General features: G+C 52.0%; 1 protein-coding gene across 2 annotated transcripts in view; it reads left to right on the forward strand.

Annotated features, from left to right (window-relative positions):
* Positions 1-377: 377 nt before the first annotated feature.
* KDM1A (lysine demethylase 1A) overlaps positions 378-15,052 on the forward strand; it is a 78,613-nt gene continuing 63,938 nt past the window's right edge. For both annotated transcript variants that reach the window (XM_062190601.1, XM_062190602.1), the window contains exon 1: positions 378-822. In XM_062190601.1, coding sequence (XP_062046585.1) covers positions 463-822 — 360 coding nt within the window. In that variant the 5' untranslated portion in view covers positions 378-462. The remainder of the gene's footprint in view (positions 823-15,052) is intronic.

Raw genomic sequence — 15,052 nt, forward strand, 5'->3', positions numbered from 1 at the left:
TCAGACTGTAAGCTTTTTGAAAGCAAGCGCTCCCTAACTCCACCCTTGCTAAGTAGGGGGCATCAACAAACAGCCGTGGAGCAGCTGAACGAACAAACCAACGCGGGCCTGGAGGAACTGGGCTCCCTCGGCGGTGCAGCCTGGCCCAGAATCCCTAACAGCGCGGGCCGGGCCGCGGCCGACTTCCCCAGGCGGAGGAGACGCTCTAGGATGCCACGGCGCCGCTCTAGCCCGGAGGACGCTGCTCTATGGCAACGGGGAGGGGCGGGGCCCGTGGGCGTCTCCGGGCTTTTTTTGTCCCGACGCGGCGGGAGCGCGCTCGGGCGCGTGCGTGCGCGGCAGCGGTTGGCGTCGCGCGACCTGGGGGAGGCACGGCGAGGCGAGGCGAGAGCAGGCGGCTCCGGACCCACGGATCGACTGACCGAGCGGCCCCTACGGCCGTCGGCGGCCAGGAGGCCCGAGATGCTGTCGGGGAAGAAGGCTGCGGCGGCGGCGGCGGCGGCGGCAGCGGCGGCGGCGGCGGCCGCCGGGACGGAGGCTGGCCCCGGGGCTGCGGGCGGCGCCGAGAACGGCTCTGAGGTGGCCGCGCCGGCTGCGGGCCTGTCGGGCCCCGCCGAGGTCGGGCCGGGGGCGGCCGGGGAGCGCACTCCCCGCAAGAAGGAGCCTCCGCGGGCTTCGCCCCCCGGGGGCCTGGCCGAGCCGCCGGGGTCCGCGGGGCCTCAGGCCGGGCCTACCGTCGTGCCGGGCTCCGCGACCCCCATGGAAACGGGAATAGCGGAGACTCCGGAGGGGCGACGGACCAGCCGGCGCAAGCGAGCAAAGGTGAGACCCTAACCGCGTCTCCGACCCCCGCCCCGGGGGCCCCGAGGGTACCCGCCCGCTCCCATCCCCGCGTGGGGCCTGGAGCCCGGCGACCACCGCCCTCTCCCACCCCGCACGACAAGGGAAGGTGTTTGCCGGTGCCTTTGTGCCCAGGCCCGGCCGACCTGCGGAGCAGGGGCGAGTACTTTATTCGTGGCATCCTGTACACCTTTGCAAAAAAAAATTTTTTTGGGGGGGAGGGGTCTGGAAAAGAAACATGGCTCCCCTCCGTGGAGTTGTGGCCGGAGCCCTCGCGTGTTTGGTCGCAGCCGTGGCGGGAGCGGGAAGAAAGGACCCGGGTGGTGGTGTGGTGTTTGTTTCTGAGCCCCTGGCCTGTGCCGGGAGCTTTTTGTCTCGCCTTCGATCCGCTCGCCCGGTAGCCTTTTGCAAACGCGAGGAAGCCTGTGGGGGGAGCTGATGTCGGTTGGTCCAGGGTGCTGCGGACAGGAACAGCCGCGCGGGTCTGGGTGCCAGGTGCCGCGAGGGGCCCTGGACCCTCGGGCAGGTCTGGCGAGCCCCGCCTTCGCAGTGAGATTAAAAAAAAAAAAAATTGAGCAACCTGCCCGCAGCCCCAGAGCTACGGAGACGGTGGCCCTGGGGTGTTAGCCCCACACGCGACGCGACCAGGTAGCATCAGCGTCGGAAACAAAGGACCACGCGGGACGCTAGGTGTGCGGGGTACTGGGGCTACCCTTGCGTTTTTTTTTCCTGGAGATGGCACGGTTTAGTGGGAATACCTGTGCGTGTCGTACGTAGGTCAGCAGTGCAATGCGCTAGTTTGTGCTTATGGAAAGGACCCGTGTGTAATCTGTGAGTGCGGATGACCCGTCGGTTGTGGGAGGAGCTTCTGAGATGAGGATCACCCCGACTGGGAGCCCTCAGAGCCCAGCGCCCACTGGAGAGAGCTCTCTCAGGCACACCCAGTGCTGGTCAGTGCTGTTTGGGAGGACAGGCTTTGGGGGCTTATAGCAAGGAGTGAGCCAGAAAAGCAGAATTGGCTGACCCCAAACCTCAGAAACAGGGGGCAGTAGCCCAGAAGGATTTTATTGTATTATTTCAATAGAAAACGTGGCCAGAATCCCTCTGTGTGTATGTGTGTGTTTTAGAGTTATTTATTTATTTGAAAGGCAGAGTTAAAGAAACAGAGGTAATCTACCACTGGCTCACTGCCCAAATGGCCACAACAGCTGGGGCTGGTTCTGGGTCTCCCGTGTGGGTGCAGGGGCCTAAGGACTCGGGTCATCCTCTGCTGCTTTCCCAGGCCATTATTAGGGAGTGGATTGGGATTGGAGCAGCCAGGACTTGAACCGGCGCGTGGAGCAGCCAGGACTTGAACCGGCGCTCATACGGGATCCTGGTATTGCAGGCAGTAGTTTAACCTGTTATGCCAAAGTGCTGGCCTCTATGATTTTTTTAAACTGGTTTATTGACATACATTAAAATTGATTTTTTTAAAAGATTATATCTTGAAAGAGAGAGAGGGAGACTCAGTAATCTTCCATCCACTGATTCACTCCTCATTTGGCCACAATGGCCAGCAGTGGGCCAGGCCAAAGCCAGGAGCTTTGTCTGGGTCTCCCATATGGGTGCAGGGGCCCAAACCCTTGGACCATTTTTCGCTGCTTTTCCCAGTCCATTAGCAGGGAGCTGGATCAGAAGTGGAGCAGCTGGGACGCGAACCGCACCCATACAGGATGTCACCGTTATAGGCAGTGGCTTGACCTGCTATGCTCATTGCCAGCCCCCAAAATTGATCAGTTTAAAGTGTACAATTCAGCGTTTTTTAAACATAATCATAAGACTGTGCAACCAGCACCACAATCGGTTTTCTTCACTACCAAAGTTCATCTGTGACATTAGCACTCACCTCCCGGTCCCTCTGCCCCAGTGCTCAGCAGCCACTGATCTGCTTTCTGTGTTTGTGAATTTACCTGTGCTGGACAGTTTTTGTTTTTAAGATTTATTTACTTATTTGAAAGGTAGAGTTACAGAAAGGAAATGACAGAGAAAAAGATCTTCCTCTGGTTTATGCCCCAGATGTCCTCAATGGCCAGAGTTTTGCTAGACTCAAGCTAGGAGCTTCATCTGGGTCTCCCAGGTGGGTGCAGGGGCCCAAGGACTTGGGCTGTCTTCTACTTTACCAGGGAGCTGGATTGGAAGTAGAGCACCAGGGACACAAACCGGCACCCATTTGGGATGCCGACATCACAGGCAGCGGCTTAACACACTACACCACAACGCCGGCTGCCCTGGACGTTTTATATGGAGTCCTAGTATGTGGCCTTTTGTACCTGGCTTTAGCATGTTTTCAAAGTTCATGTTATAGTACTTCTCTTCAGCCTTGATGGCTTGTGACTGAGTAATATTGCACTGAGTAGACAGGCATTCTTGTTTATCCGTTTGTTGTTTGATGGGCATTTGGGATGTTTCCACTTTTTGGCTATCATGCATGCTATTGCTATGAATGTTCATGCACACGTTTTATGTTTACAGGCATTTTCAGTTCTCTTGGTTATACATGCCTGGGAGTGAGCTTGCTGGTCATCTGGTCATTTGCTGTAACTGCCCGTTTTCCATAGCAGCCGCACCACCAGCAGTACACGAGTTCCATATCCCAGTCTACATTTGATTGGATGCCTAATGGTGTTGAGCATCTTTTCACGTGCTTTTGTATGTTTTCTTTGGTGAGATGTCTATTCACATCCTTAGCTCATTTTTAGAAGTTGGAGTTTTTTCATTTTAGTTATAAAAGGTTTTAATTTTGATGAAGTACAGTTTATTTTTTCTTTTGTTCTTTTGCTTGCTGAAAGGTGCTTCTAAGAATTGAGTCCAATGTCAGGAAAATTTGCCTCTGTGTTTTCTAGGAGTTTTATTGTTTTAGCTCTTGCATTTAGCTCTTTGATCCTTTTGGAGGTAATTTTTATGCACGGTGTGAGGTACAGGTCCAGGTTCAGGTTCATTCTTTTGCATGTGGATGGCCATTTGTCCTAGCACAATTCTTTCAGTGTTCTTTTCCTATTGAACGATTGGCACGCTTGGTTGACCATGAAACTGTTTATTTCTGGACTCTCAGTTTTTTTTTTTTTTTTTTTTTTGACAGGTAGAGTTATAGACAGTGAGAGAGAGAGAGAGAGAGAGAGAGAGAAAGGTCTCTTCTGTTGGTTCACTCCCCAAATGGCCGCTACGGCCAGCGTGCTGTACTGATCTGAAGCCAGGAACCAGGTGCTTCCTCCTGGTCTCCCATGTGGGTGCAGGGCCCAAGCACCTGGGCCATCCTCCACTGCCTTCCCGGGCTACAGCAGAGAGCTGGACTGGAAGAAGAGCAACCGGGACAGAATCCGGCGCCCCGACCAGGACTAGAACCCGGGATGCTGGCGCCGCAGGCAGAGGATTAGCCTAGTGAGCTGCGGCGCCGGCCTTCTCTTCATTTTTATATGAATTTGTGCAAAAAAGGATTCTGAGATTTTTTTCAGTTGTATTGAATCTGTGGATCAATTTGGGGCATACTTAACTATTTCTATCCTTGTAATTCGCCTGTGTTTATTTTGATTCTTGTTTTCCTGTTGTAATTAGCTCTTAAAGAATGGGTGTGTGTTTAATGGGGGAGGGGGGATAAGCAAACAAGGAACTGGAGAAATTTGCCTGTTCATAGCCAGTCTTAGGAGCTGTGGGAAACAGATACAGAAACAGTCAAAGGATATAGTATGCATTTAAGGCACACAGACTCTAGGGTGGGAAAGTTTTTTCTGCAAAGTGTGCTTTGGATACTCATAACATCATTTTGGGCCATACAAAATTATCAACTTAAAAATTAGCCTGCTAAGCCATTCCCTGAGGAGGGTCCTGGCTCTGCTGGGGATGGTTTCCCAAAGCAAGGGCTGCCCCTGGCTTCTCAACTGAAAGGCTTCAATAGCATCTAGAGCAACGACACCGCCCCCCCCCCACGCACACACCTCTGTTTCTGGTCCACAGACTGTCCCCTCATGGGAGAATGCCCCTCCAGTGGCGCGCCTTCCTCCCCTGTCGGTGAAACTGAAGTCTCAGCCGCAGCATCTGGTCTTCCAGGCCCATGTTTCCATCCTCACAGTCACAGGGCAGTGGTCCTGGCAGTGGCTCCCCAGAGGTAGAGATGGGCTTGCCGCTCCCCATCCGCCCCCAAAGGAAGGAACACAGCCTCCCCCGTGGGTGAGAAGGCTGGGAAAGAGATTCCCTCCCAGGCTGTCTCTTGTTGCCTCACCATAGCCCCTACGACTGAGCACAGAAAAATGGTGGCAACACTGCTCCTGGGAGCACGAGGGGCCGAGAGGGGGTCTGGAGATCGACCCCTTCCTATCCTCTTTATTTTCTTCTCTTGTTACTATTTTTTTTTTTTAAAGATTTGTTTACTTTACTTGAAAGTCAGAGTTACACAGAAAGAGGAGAGGCAGTGAGAGAGAGAGAGAGAGAAAGAGAGAAAGAAAGAAAAAAAAAAAGAGAGAGGTCTTCCATCCGATGGTTCACTCCCCAACTGGCTGCAACGGCTGGAGCTGTGCCGATCCGAGGTGGCTTTACCCGCTATGCCACAGCGCCGGCCCGGTTACTCTTTTAATAATTGCGATTCAGCCTGTACTAAAATCTCGGACTCATAGAAATGTGGAAAATGAAGAATTTTGTAGGAAACTACTTTGTAAAAAAAAAGAAACACATTCTGTTGGATATATTTTTGATGTTTTGTGTGTATACATGATGTCCTCTGGGAAAGAACAGGAGTGCTTAGAAGGTCTCTGTCTGGATTCTAGAAGTTCAAGTGAGCCATCTGATTTTTTTTTAAAGAAATTCTGAAATATATCTGGAGCCCACATGGGATGCCGGCACTGCTATGCCCCTGATTAGTTTTAGAATAGATTCACCTGTGTTTGTATGGATGTTAATGTTTTGACAAAATATTTAGGATTTGAAACTGGTGAATTTGGTTGGGACTTCAGGAACTCTGGTTTCATGAATGGTGGCCTTGAAACAGGGCAGAATTTGAAAAGTATTCAGGAAAAGGGTGGACTTTTTGGAGTTAATTCATCTTTCTCTGATTCATTTTCCTCATGTAAAATAAACTCTACCGTGAAAGGTTATTATGTTTAGATATAATGTAAATAAAATGCTTATTGTCGTGGTTAGTATATAGTATAAATAAGGAGTTGGCAGTTTTTTAAAAAAAAAAGATTTATTTATTTATTTATTTATTTGGAAGCCAAAATTACAGAGAGAGGCAGAGAGTGAGAGAAGTCTTCCATCTGCTGGTTCACTCGCTAAATAGCCGCAACAGCCAGGGTTGGGCCAGACTGAAGCCAGGAACTTCTGGGTCTTCCATGTGGGTACAGGGACCCAAGCATTTGGGCTATCTTTCACTGCTTTGCTTTCCCAGCGTATTAGCAGAGAGTTGGATCTGAAGTGGAGCGGCTGGGACTCAAACCAGCATCCAAATGGGATGCCTACATTGCAGGCAGCAGCTTAACCCAGGTGATTAGCAATTAATACCAGTGGAGAAAGAATTGGAACGTGCTTGGAATACAGTACAAAGTGGTTTGAAAAGCAGCAAGAGAGTCCAGAGTCCACAACTGAGTGTTGTGAACAATGGGCAAGTGAATTTAATGGGAATGGGAATTAATAGAAGCCAGATAGATTATCTGAATCAGTAGTGTCTGGGTTGTAGAGTATGTCCAGGTGTCCAGTGTATGAGGGTTGTGCTGTCCCATATGCTGTCCCTAGCAACATGTAGTTATTTAAGTTAAAACTGGTTTCCTTAGTAGCATTGACAACATTGTAAGTATGCAATAGTCATCCGTGGCCAATGGCCATAGTATTGCATGTACAGATAGAGAACATTGCCATTATCACAAAAAGTCCTATCATCAGACAGCACTGAACTGTATTATGAAGTACAATGCTCTGAGAATTCAGAGAAAAGAAAGATGTATCTGTAAATTTAGAATAATTAGAAAATAATTTGCAGAGTAGGTGGGCCTTGAATTTGTAGGCACTGAATTAACAGAAAAAGATGGGAGTAGTTTCTAGGGGTTTGGGAATGGGTAGAACAACGTTAAGGAATTTTTGACTAGTGTGTTAGAAAGTGAGTAGAGCAGGGATTGGTGCTGTAGCATAGTGAGTAAAGCTACTGCCTGCAGTACCAGTTCAAATCCTGGCTGCTGCACTTGTGATCCAGTCTCTGCTATGGCCTGGGAAGGCAGCAGAGGATGGCCCAAGTCACTGGGCCCCTGCACCCATGTGAGAGACCCGGAAGAAGAGGAGCAGCTGGGACTCAAACCAGCGCCTATGTGCAGGCAGAGGTTTAGCCTATTACGCCATAACACTGGCCTCTAAGACTCTTCCTGTACACTGACAGCTCTCTAAACCAGCCTCTTGCAGGTGTATTCTTGATAATAATTACTTGTCAAAAAACATGGGTTAAACAGTGTTAGAAAGATTGTGGGTTTTGTTTTTGTTTTTTTTTTTCTGCAAGACTTCTCATTACCTTTAATGGGTATTGTGACTTTTCTAGAGGGGCCTAGAAAGAATGCAGTTTCCCAAACTTGATCTTTCAATTGTCTTCTTCCTTCAGAGGGCATAGGATCTATCTAATGGGAACATCCTTTGGGAAAAATGGAAACTTGCTCGGCGCCGCTCTCGTCCAGCAAGAAACCGACACCGGGCGTCTCGTAGAAGAGCTCTTTATTACTCAGGGCGCGGGAGATCAGACCTCGATCTCTGGCGGGCAGGAACTACTCGCACATCCGGTGGTCGGGGCATATATACGCAGTACACGTCACGAATCATATGATTACAAGGCTGTGTCAGGATAGGACAGCTCAGGGGTAGCGCGGGAAACTTTGCCGGGGAAGAAGAACCCGGAAGCAGGAAATGAGCGCCATCTTAGCGCTGCGGTTCCTCGGGTTTGGTCCCCTACATCTCCCTCCTTTTTATTTTCCGCAAATCAGCCTCCGACGGCCGTGGCGGCCGGGATATCAGCGACCGGACAGAGAGCAGAGGTGCATGCCCAGTGTGCCGGTGGGCATATTGTGATACACCAAAGGTTCGGCCGCAACCCTTGGCCTCACTTTTGCCCTTAGTTTCCCTTTTTCTGGGACGGGTTGGGACCACCCCCGTATGCACATGCATATACTCTCCCGAGGCCCCCGGAACCTCCGGGTGAACGCTCGCTGCGGTATCCTTGATCTCGCATGCCTCGGTCTTTTACTCCCGGTCGGAGGACGGGGTTATGCCCAATTGGGGAGAAGACTAGGGACCAAACAATACGAGGAAGGCGGGAGTACAATGCGTCAGGAGGGGCGGGCTAGTCTTCGGTGGGGGCACGGTCATAGGTCATTCTGGCGAGCTTGGTCCTGAGGACCTCCACCATCAGAGACATATATGGGTGCCCCCACTCCCCAACAGACGACAGAAGGGCTGGAGTGGGCGGGGCAAGGGGCCTGAACAAAAGGTCCCGAATCGAGAAAGACAGGCCGCAATGCCGGTGAAGGCAACAGCGACGCAGTAAAATAAGTGCGGTTTTGATAGGTGCATGTAGAGAATGACTTGTAACAAGAACTACGTACGGACGCGAGAAAGGAGGAGGAGCATGGGCATGGCGGTGGGGGACCACTCGAGGGATGGGGGCGAGGCTTGGGAATGGCCACGCAACCCCAGGATACCTTATAAACGGTTTTGTCCCCACAGTCAGTCGAGCTCAAGGGGTGTATGCCTCGTAGGCTGTCTGCAGAGACTGGGCAGCTACAGGGATTATTGCGGTACTGCAAGTAGGCCTGTTGTCGGTGGGCAGGGGCATCTAAGCCTGCATGAGAGCTAGGGAGGAGGATAAGACCCAGAAAGAGAAGGGCGACGGCCGGTTTACGGCCCAACATCCTCAGGAGGTGGGTTGAGGTTTATTAGCCTCGGGGGAGGTATCACCCGTTGATGACGAGGGTGGCTCCTCCGGCGGTCGGTCTTGTGGCGAGGGTGTTGGTTCTTCTGTCGGTGGATCCGCTTTCCTCACCAATCGCTCCGGGACCCAAAGGGGTTCTCTTCCCGTCTCCTGTGGGAAAACACAAACTGCGCCTCGGTTCCAGCATAGTACTGGGTCCGGGCCGTGCCATAATCCCGTAAGGATATCTTTCCAGCGGACAAATCCTCGTGCAGGGGGTTCCTTTATCATGTGTCTTTCAGCGGGGGGCATAGACTGATCCGTCAAATTTAAAAAATTTAAGGTAAATAATGCGAGGGAGAGGCGCATGCGGGGTGTCTTGCCCGCTGCAATTCCCTCCTTCTGCTTAGAAAGGAAAGCCTTGAGCGTTCTGTGCGCTCTTTCGATAATACCCTGACCTTGGGGGTTGTAGGGGATTCCGGTCTTATGTTGGACTTGCATGCGTGAGCAAAATTGTTGGAATGAAGTGGAAGTATAGGCAGGTCCGTTGTCGGTCTTTATAATTTTGGGTTTGCCCCATGCCGCCCAAGCCGCAAGACAATGGCCGATGACATGGGAGACACGCTCGCCGGTCTCCAGAGAGGCATAAATAATTTGGGAGCACGTGTCGACAGACACGTGGACATATTTTATCTTTCCAAACTCTGGAATATGAGTGACGTCCATTTGCCACACATGTCCTGGCAGGAGTCCTCGGGGGTTAACTCCTAAAGATGGGACAGCGGTTAAGGTAGGACAAGCTGCGCAACGACGAACAATATCACGAGCGATTGCACGGGGGAGGTTAAATTTGGCGGCAAGTGTTTTGGCATTGACATGAAATTCCGAATGAAAGTAGGTGGCTTGTTGTTCAGGGGAGGCTAAGTGGAATATCCACACCGGGCGTGTGGCCAGATCTGCCATGGAATTGCCCAATGCCATAGGCCCCGGCAGGGAAGAATGGGCCCTTATGTGGGTAATGTGAAAGGCAGCGGGCCGATTCCAAATGGCTTGCTGGAGGGTGAGGAAAACATTACTCACAGGGGATGATGTACTAACACTGCCCACGGTTTCTAATATGGAAACCGCATTCACCACATAGTGGGAATCGGAAACAATGTTTACAGGCTCCGGGAAATCTAAAAGTACCTGATTAACTATGAGGAGCTCAGTTATTTGGGGAGAGTCAGTCGCAAACTGAAAGGCTTTCGGCTTGCTTCCGGTAGCAACATAAGCACCGACTCCGGTATTGGAACCGTCGGTGTACACCACTACGGCTTCGGGGAGCGGTTTGGAGGATGTAATTTTGGGGAAAATTACGGGGTGAGACTGTATGAAGGTTAACAGAGGGTCGCGAGGGGTTCTGTTGGTAATTGTAGCGGAAACTGAGCAGGCCAGGATTGACCAAGAATCAGTGCAAGCAGTGAGAACACGCACCTGCTCTGCAGAATATGGCACAACAATAGTAGATGGCTCGCGACCAAAATGCTGGATAGCCTTCTGGTTTGCCATAAGCGCAACGTCCGCCACCATGGAGGGATAATGGGCGAGGGATCTAGTGGGTGACACCGAGGGGTGGATCCAAAGAAGGGGGCCGTCTTGCCAGAGAACGCCCGTGGGCTGTTTGGGCGTGGAGAGGACCCACAGGGTGAGGTCTCCAGACGGGTCCCACCGCTTAAGTGCGGCCTCGCTGAGCGCTTCGTTAACGGCCAGCAATGCTTGTTTTGCTTCAGAAGTAAGTTCTCGTGGAGAAGTGAGACTAGGATCCCCCTTTAGGACGTCAAAAAGAGGCTGCAGGGTGGCGTTGGGGATGCGAAGGAAAGGCCTAATCCAATTGATATCCCCCAGAAGTTTTTGTAAATCGTTGAGCGTGGAAACATTCGGATATTTAATATGCAACTTTACAGGTTTGGTGTGGGTGGGTGTGACCGTGGTTCCAAGGTATGTGACCACGGAGGACACCTGCACCTTTTCAGGGGAGATAGACAATCCTGAGTCTTGCAGCGCTCGTTGCAACCCGCCGTACAGGGCCCGAAGCCTGTCCTTTGTAGGAGCAGCGCATAACAGGTCGTCCATGTAATGGAGACACTTGCAGTCAGGAAACAGGTCTCTAATTGGGTCAAGCACACGAGCAACATAGATTTGGCACATGGTAGGACTGTTTGTCATTCCTTGAGGTAGGACCACCCATTCCCAGCGTTTATCTGGTTCCTGTTGGTTAGTAGTAGGGACAGTAAAGGCAAAACGGGGAGTGTCCTCTTTACATAAAGGAATGGAAAAAAAGCAGTCCTTGAGGTCGATGACAATCACGGGCCAATTTTTTGGGAGTGCAGAAAGTAGCGGAAGGCCTCTCTGCACCGGGCCCATGGGCTGCATTTGCGCATTGACTGCTCTAAGATCGTGTAAAAGTCTCCATTTTCCTGTTCTTTTTCGAATTGCGAAAATAGGCGTGTTCCATGGGGAGGTAGATGGGATCAGATGTCCCGCCTGAGCCTGCTCGTGAACGAGCCTTTTGACTGCCTCCAATTTTTCCTGTGACAGGGGCCACTGCGGAATCCAAACTGGTGTGTCTACCAACCAGGATATTGATAGGGGCTTTATAGATGCAGGAGGCAGCGCAGTGGCCCCTAAGAAAAACCCAAACCATTTCTATTGTGTTTATGTTCGGGCTGGACAGGAGAGGGCGTGCCCTGTAACTGAATGCCGAGGCCTCTTCCCGGGACATACCCCATCTTTTGAAGCATGGAACGCACCGCGGGGGAAGTGGTGGTTAGGGCAACGTCCATTTCCGTTAACACGTCCCGTCCCCAAAGTGAAACCGGAAGGGGCAAAACGAAAGGGGCAAAATGTCCTGAGTGACCCTCGTCGTCCTGCCAGGGTAGAAGGGCCGCGCTTTTCTTTGGAAAGCTGGCGAAGCCAAGCCCCTGTAGGGTCTGTTCAGCGACGTCAGTGGGCCATGTTTTGGGCCAGTCCTTTTCAGCTATAATTGACTTATCGGCCCCCGTATCTAAGAGACCTTTAACACTTTTACCATTAATCCACAGGGTAAGCATGGGGCGTTCGTTCAAAAGCATGTGCAGGCCAGTGAAATTGGTTCCGGAGAACCCGAAACCACTCGTGCCGCGGGCGGGGCCTCTTGCAGGGAATAGGGAGTGAAGACTGGGTAACAACAAAAGTTGAGCTATGCAATCTCCAGTATTAATTAAAACGGTTCCTTGAAATGTTTGTACCATGATTTTTATCTTACCGGTAAAATCAGAGTCTATCACACCGGGAATTACCGTCAGGCCCCGAAGGGCAACAGAAGATCGGCCTAGCAAAAGCCCAACCGAATTCGGTGGCAAGGGGCCTGAGTAATCACTTTCTACCAGCTGAACTCCCATCTCCGGTGTTAGGAGGAGTGGGGAGGCGGCACAGAGGTCCAGGCCTGCGGAGCCACTGGTGGCGCGGCCTGAGGGGGTTGAGGGTATGGCAACAGCGGAGGGGGGGGCACTGAGGTGTAGGCGTTCACCTGGGGGCCCCTCGCCGGAGCGGGGAGCCCCCTCTGGCCGTTTTTTGTCCCCTGTCTGTTACCGGTGAGGGGATTGCCATCGGCATCAAAGGCGGAACGGCAGTCTTCCGCTTTGTGAGGGCCCTTGCGGCACCTGCGGCAGAGCTCTGCACTTGTGGAGTGCGCTGGGGAATGCCCAGATGCAAACGCAGGGCAGTCACGCTTTCTGTGACCAGGTTGGTGGCACTGGAAGCAAAGGCCAGAAGAGATCGTGGGCCGCGGGCGCCCCTGGCTCTGACCTCCTCCCTGTTTTTGTGTGGAGTTATAGGTGGCCAACATGGCGGCAAGGCCTGCGTTAGTAAGCGGGCCGCCGGCGTCCCTACAATACTTCAGCCAAGAATCCACAGATTTGTTTCTATGTTGCCGGAGGATGCCTTTACACTCACTATTAGCCTGCTCATATATGATTTGTTTGATCAATGGTTTTACGTCTGCGTCCGACGGAAATATCCGTGACGCGGCCTCGAGTATCCGAGCTACAAAGTCAGCAAACGGTTCGGTCAGGCCTTGGACAATCTTGGTAAGGTGGCTAGAGGATCCACCCGAAGTGGCCGCCTGTCTCCACGCCCGTCGGGCGCACTCGGAGATTTGTCTGTACACTTGTCTTGGGTATTGTGTTTGATCGGCCTGATGGGGTCCTCGCCCTAATAGCATGTCGGCGTTCCACGCGGGGTTGCCGTCCTCAGCGTTTTCGTCCGCCTGATCGTGGCAACACTCGGCATTCATAGACTGCCATAGAAGAAATGTGCCGGGACTTAAGCAGGCGCGAGCCAACTGAGTCCAGTCACTGGGTGTTAAGACCTCTTGACCGACTGACTCAAGCAGGGAGATAGTAAATGGGGCGGTGGCACCGTAGTCAGAAACTGCCTGCTTGAGGCTTTTTAGGACCGCCATGTCCAACGGTGCGTATCTGACCTCTCGGGTGCCCAGGCCCAAGACCGGGTAAGCATGGGCTGAGCCGGGGGCGTCAGCTTTTAGTTGTTTCCAGGCTTGCCGATGAAATTGCCTCCCTGTTACGGGTGGGGCAGTAGCGACAAGCGGGGCGGCAGGCGGCCACGGCGGTGCGGGTGGAGCTTGGGTTGGCTGCCTAACATCAAAAGTGCTGCCGCCTGGGGGCGCTATGATTTCAGACTGATAATCAAGTGGGTAGCCACCAGGGGGAGCCGCGGGGGCGGCATCAGCGGCTCTCAACCTTCGACGCAACCGCGAATATAAAGGGGGGGGTGATTTATGCGGGCTGTCGCCCTCCCCCTCCGCGTCAGAGGAGGAGGCGCCGGACTCAGAGTCCGGGGCCGCCAGGGAAGTCTGACACCCAATTTCCTTAAACTCTATCAGGTCCTGAGCGCTCTCGGACTTCTGAGAACGGACTTCCTCAAAGGTATCACGAGCGGCTGCGAGCGCCGGGTCGCTCGTCCGAGTCGACCCCTCCTCCCGAAGGCATGCTCGAACCAAGTCCCACAGGGGAATTACCATGGGATTGAGATCAGGTTCTTTAGGGTCCTCGGCCGTGCGCCGGAGGTCCTGTCCAAGTTTCTCCCAACAGCTAAGAGTGATCTGGCCTGTATGAGCGAACCACGGAGCAAAGAAGTCAATGCTCCCGAGGAATTCAGCAATCGTGGATCGAGAGACTTTAATTCCCTTGTTGCGCAGTAGCGCCTTTAACGGGGCAATCAAATTTGACTGGCTCGGGGCATTGCCCATCATGAATAAAAGAGGGAAAACACTTCCTCAACAAAGAGGGAAAACACTTCCTCGAAAATAGGGTGCGTCCACCCCTTACCCGTGAGACCTACCTCGCTCACGGGGCCACGCCGGTAAGACTTACCTCGCTTACCTTCCACGCCGAGAGTCAAGCTCTTTCGTTTCCCCGTACGGGCCACCAGCTGCTCGGCGCCGCTCTCGTCCAGCAAGAAACCGACACCGGGCGTCTCGTAGAAGAGCTCTTTATTACTCAGGGCGCGGGAGATCAGACCTCGATCTCTGGCGGGCAGGAACTACTCGCACATCCGGTGGTCGGGGCATATATACGCAGTACACGTCACGAATCATATGATTACAAGGCTGTGTCAGGATAGGACAGCTCAGGGGTAGCGCGGGAAACTTTGCCGGGGAAGAAGAACCCGGAAGCAGGAAATGAGCGCCATCTTAGCGCTGCGGTTCCTCGGGTTTGGTCCCCTACAGAAACTACTATAGTAGAAAGGATTTTTTTATTCTTTAGGTTTGTCTCAAAATTAACACATTGCCCAGTTTAGTGTTATGCAGTTGGTTAGTGATTATTGAATGAATAGGATTGGTAAGTAGGGGTCTGGGTTGAAAGGATCAAGCACTGTTGAAGGATAAGAGGAAGAAAACTGCATACTATAAACATTCACTGTACCCTGTTCCCTCCCCTGCTTTGAAAGTTTTTCTCCTAGCAACTTTTTCATCCATTTTGCTGCAGTCTGTTCCTAGAGTATATCTCAATTAGGATAAAGTTGAGTTTCATCTACATTTCTGGAGATTTTCTTGTAAAAACCCTCTATTAGATGGTCACCTGATCAGAATCATTTATTTGTAATATTAAGCCATGTCCTCAGTGCTCAGTATTTGAGTAAATAACACTGTACAATTATATATATGTTAATAAATTAAGGTTCTTAGAACAAGAAAATTTATCCTTTGTTTTTCCATTCTCTAATCCAATCCCAGCTTTCAGTGAAAATCTACTCCCC

Source organism: Lepus europaeus, chromosome 5 (assembly GCF_033115175.1).
Source record: "Lepus europaeus isolate LE1 chromosome 5, mLepTim1.pri, whole genome shotgun sequence".
NCBI classification, from domain to species: Eukaryota; Metazoa; Chordata; class Mammalia; order Lagomorpha; family Leporidae; genus Lepus; species Lepus europaeus.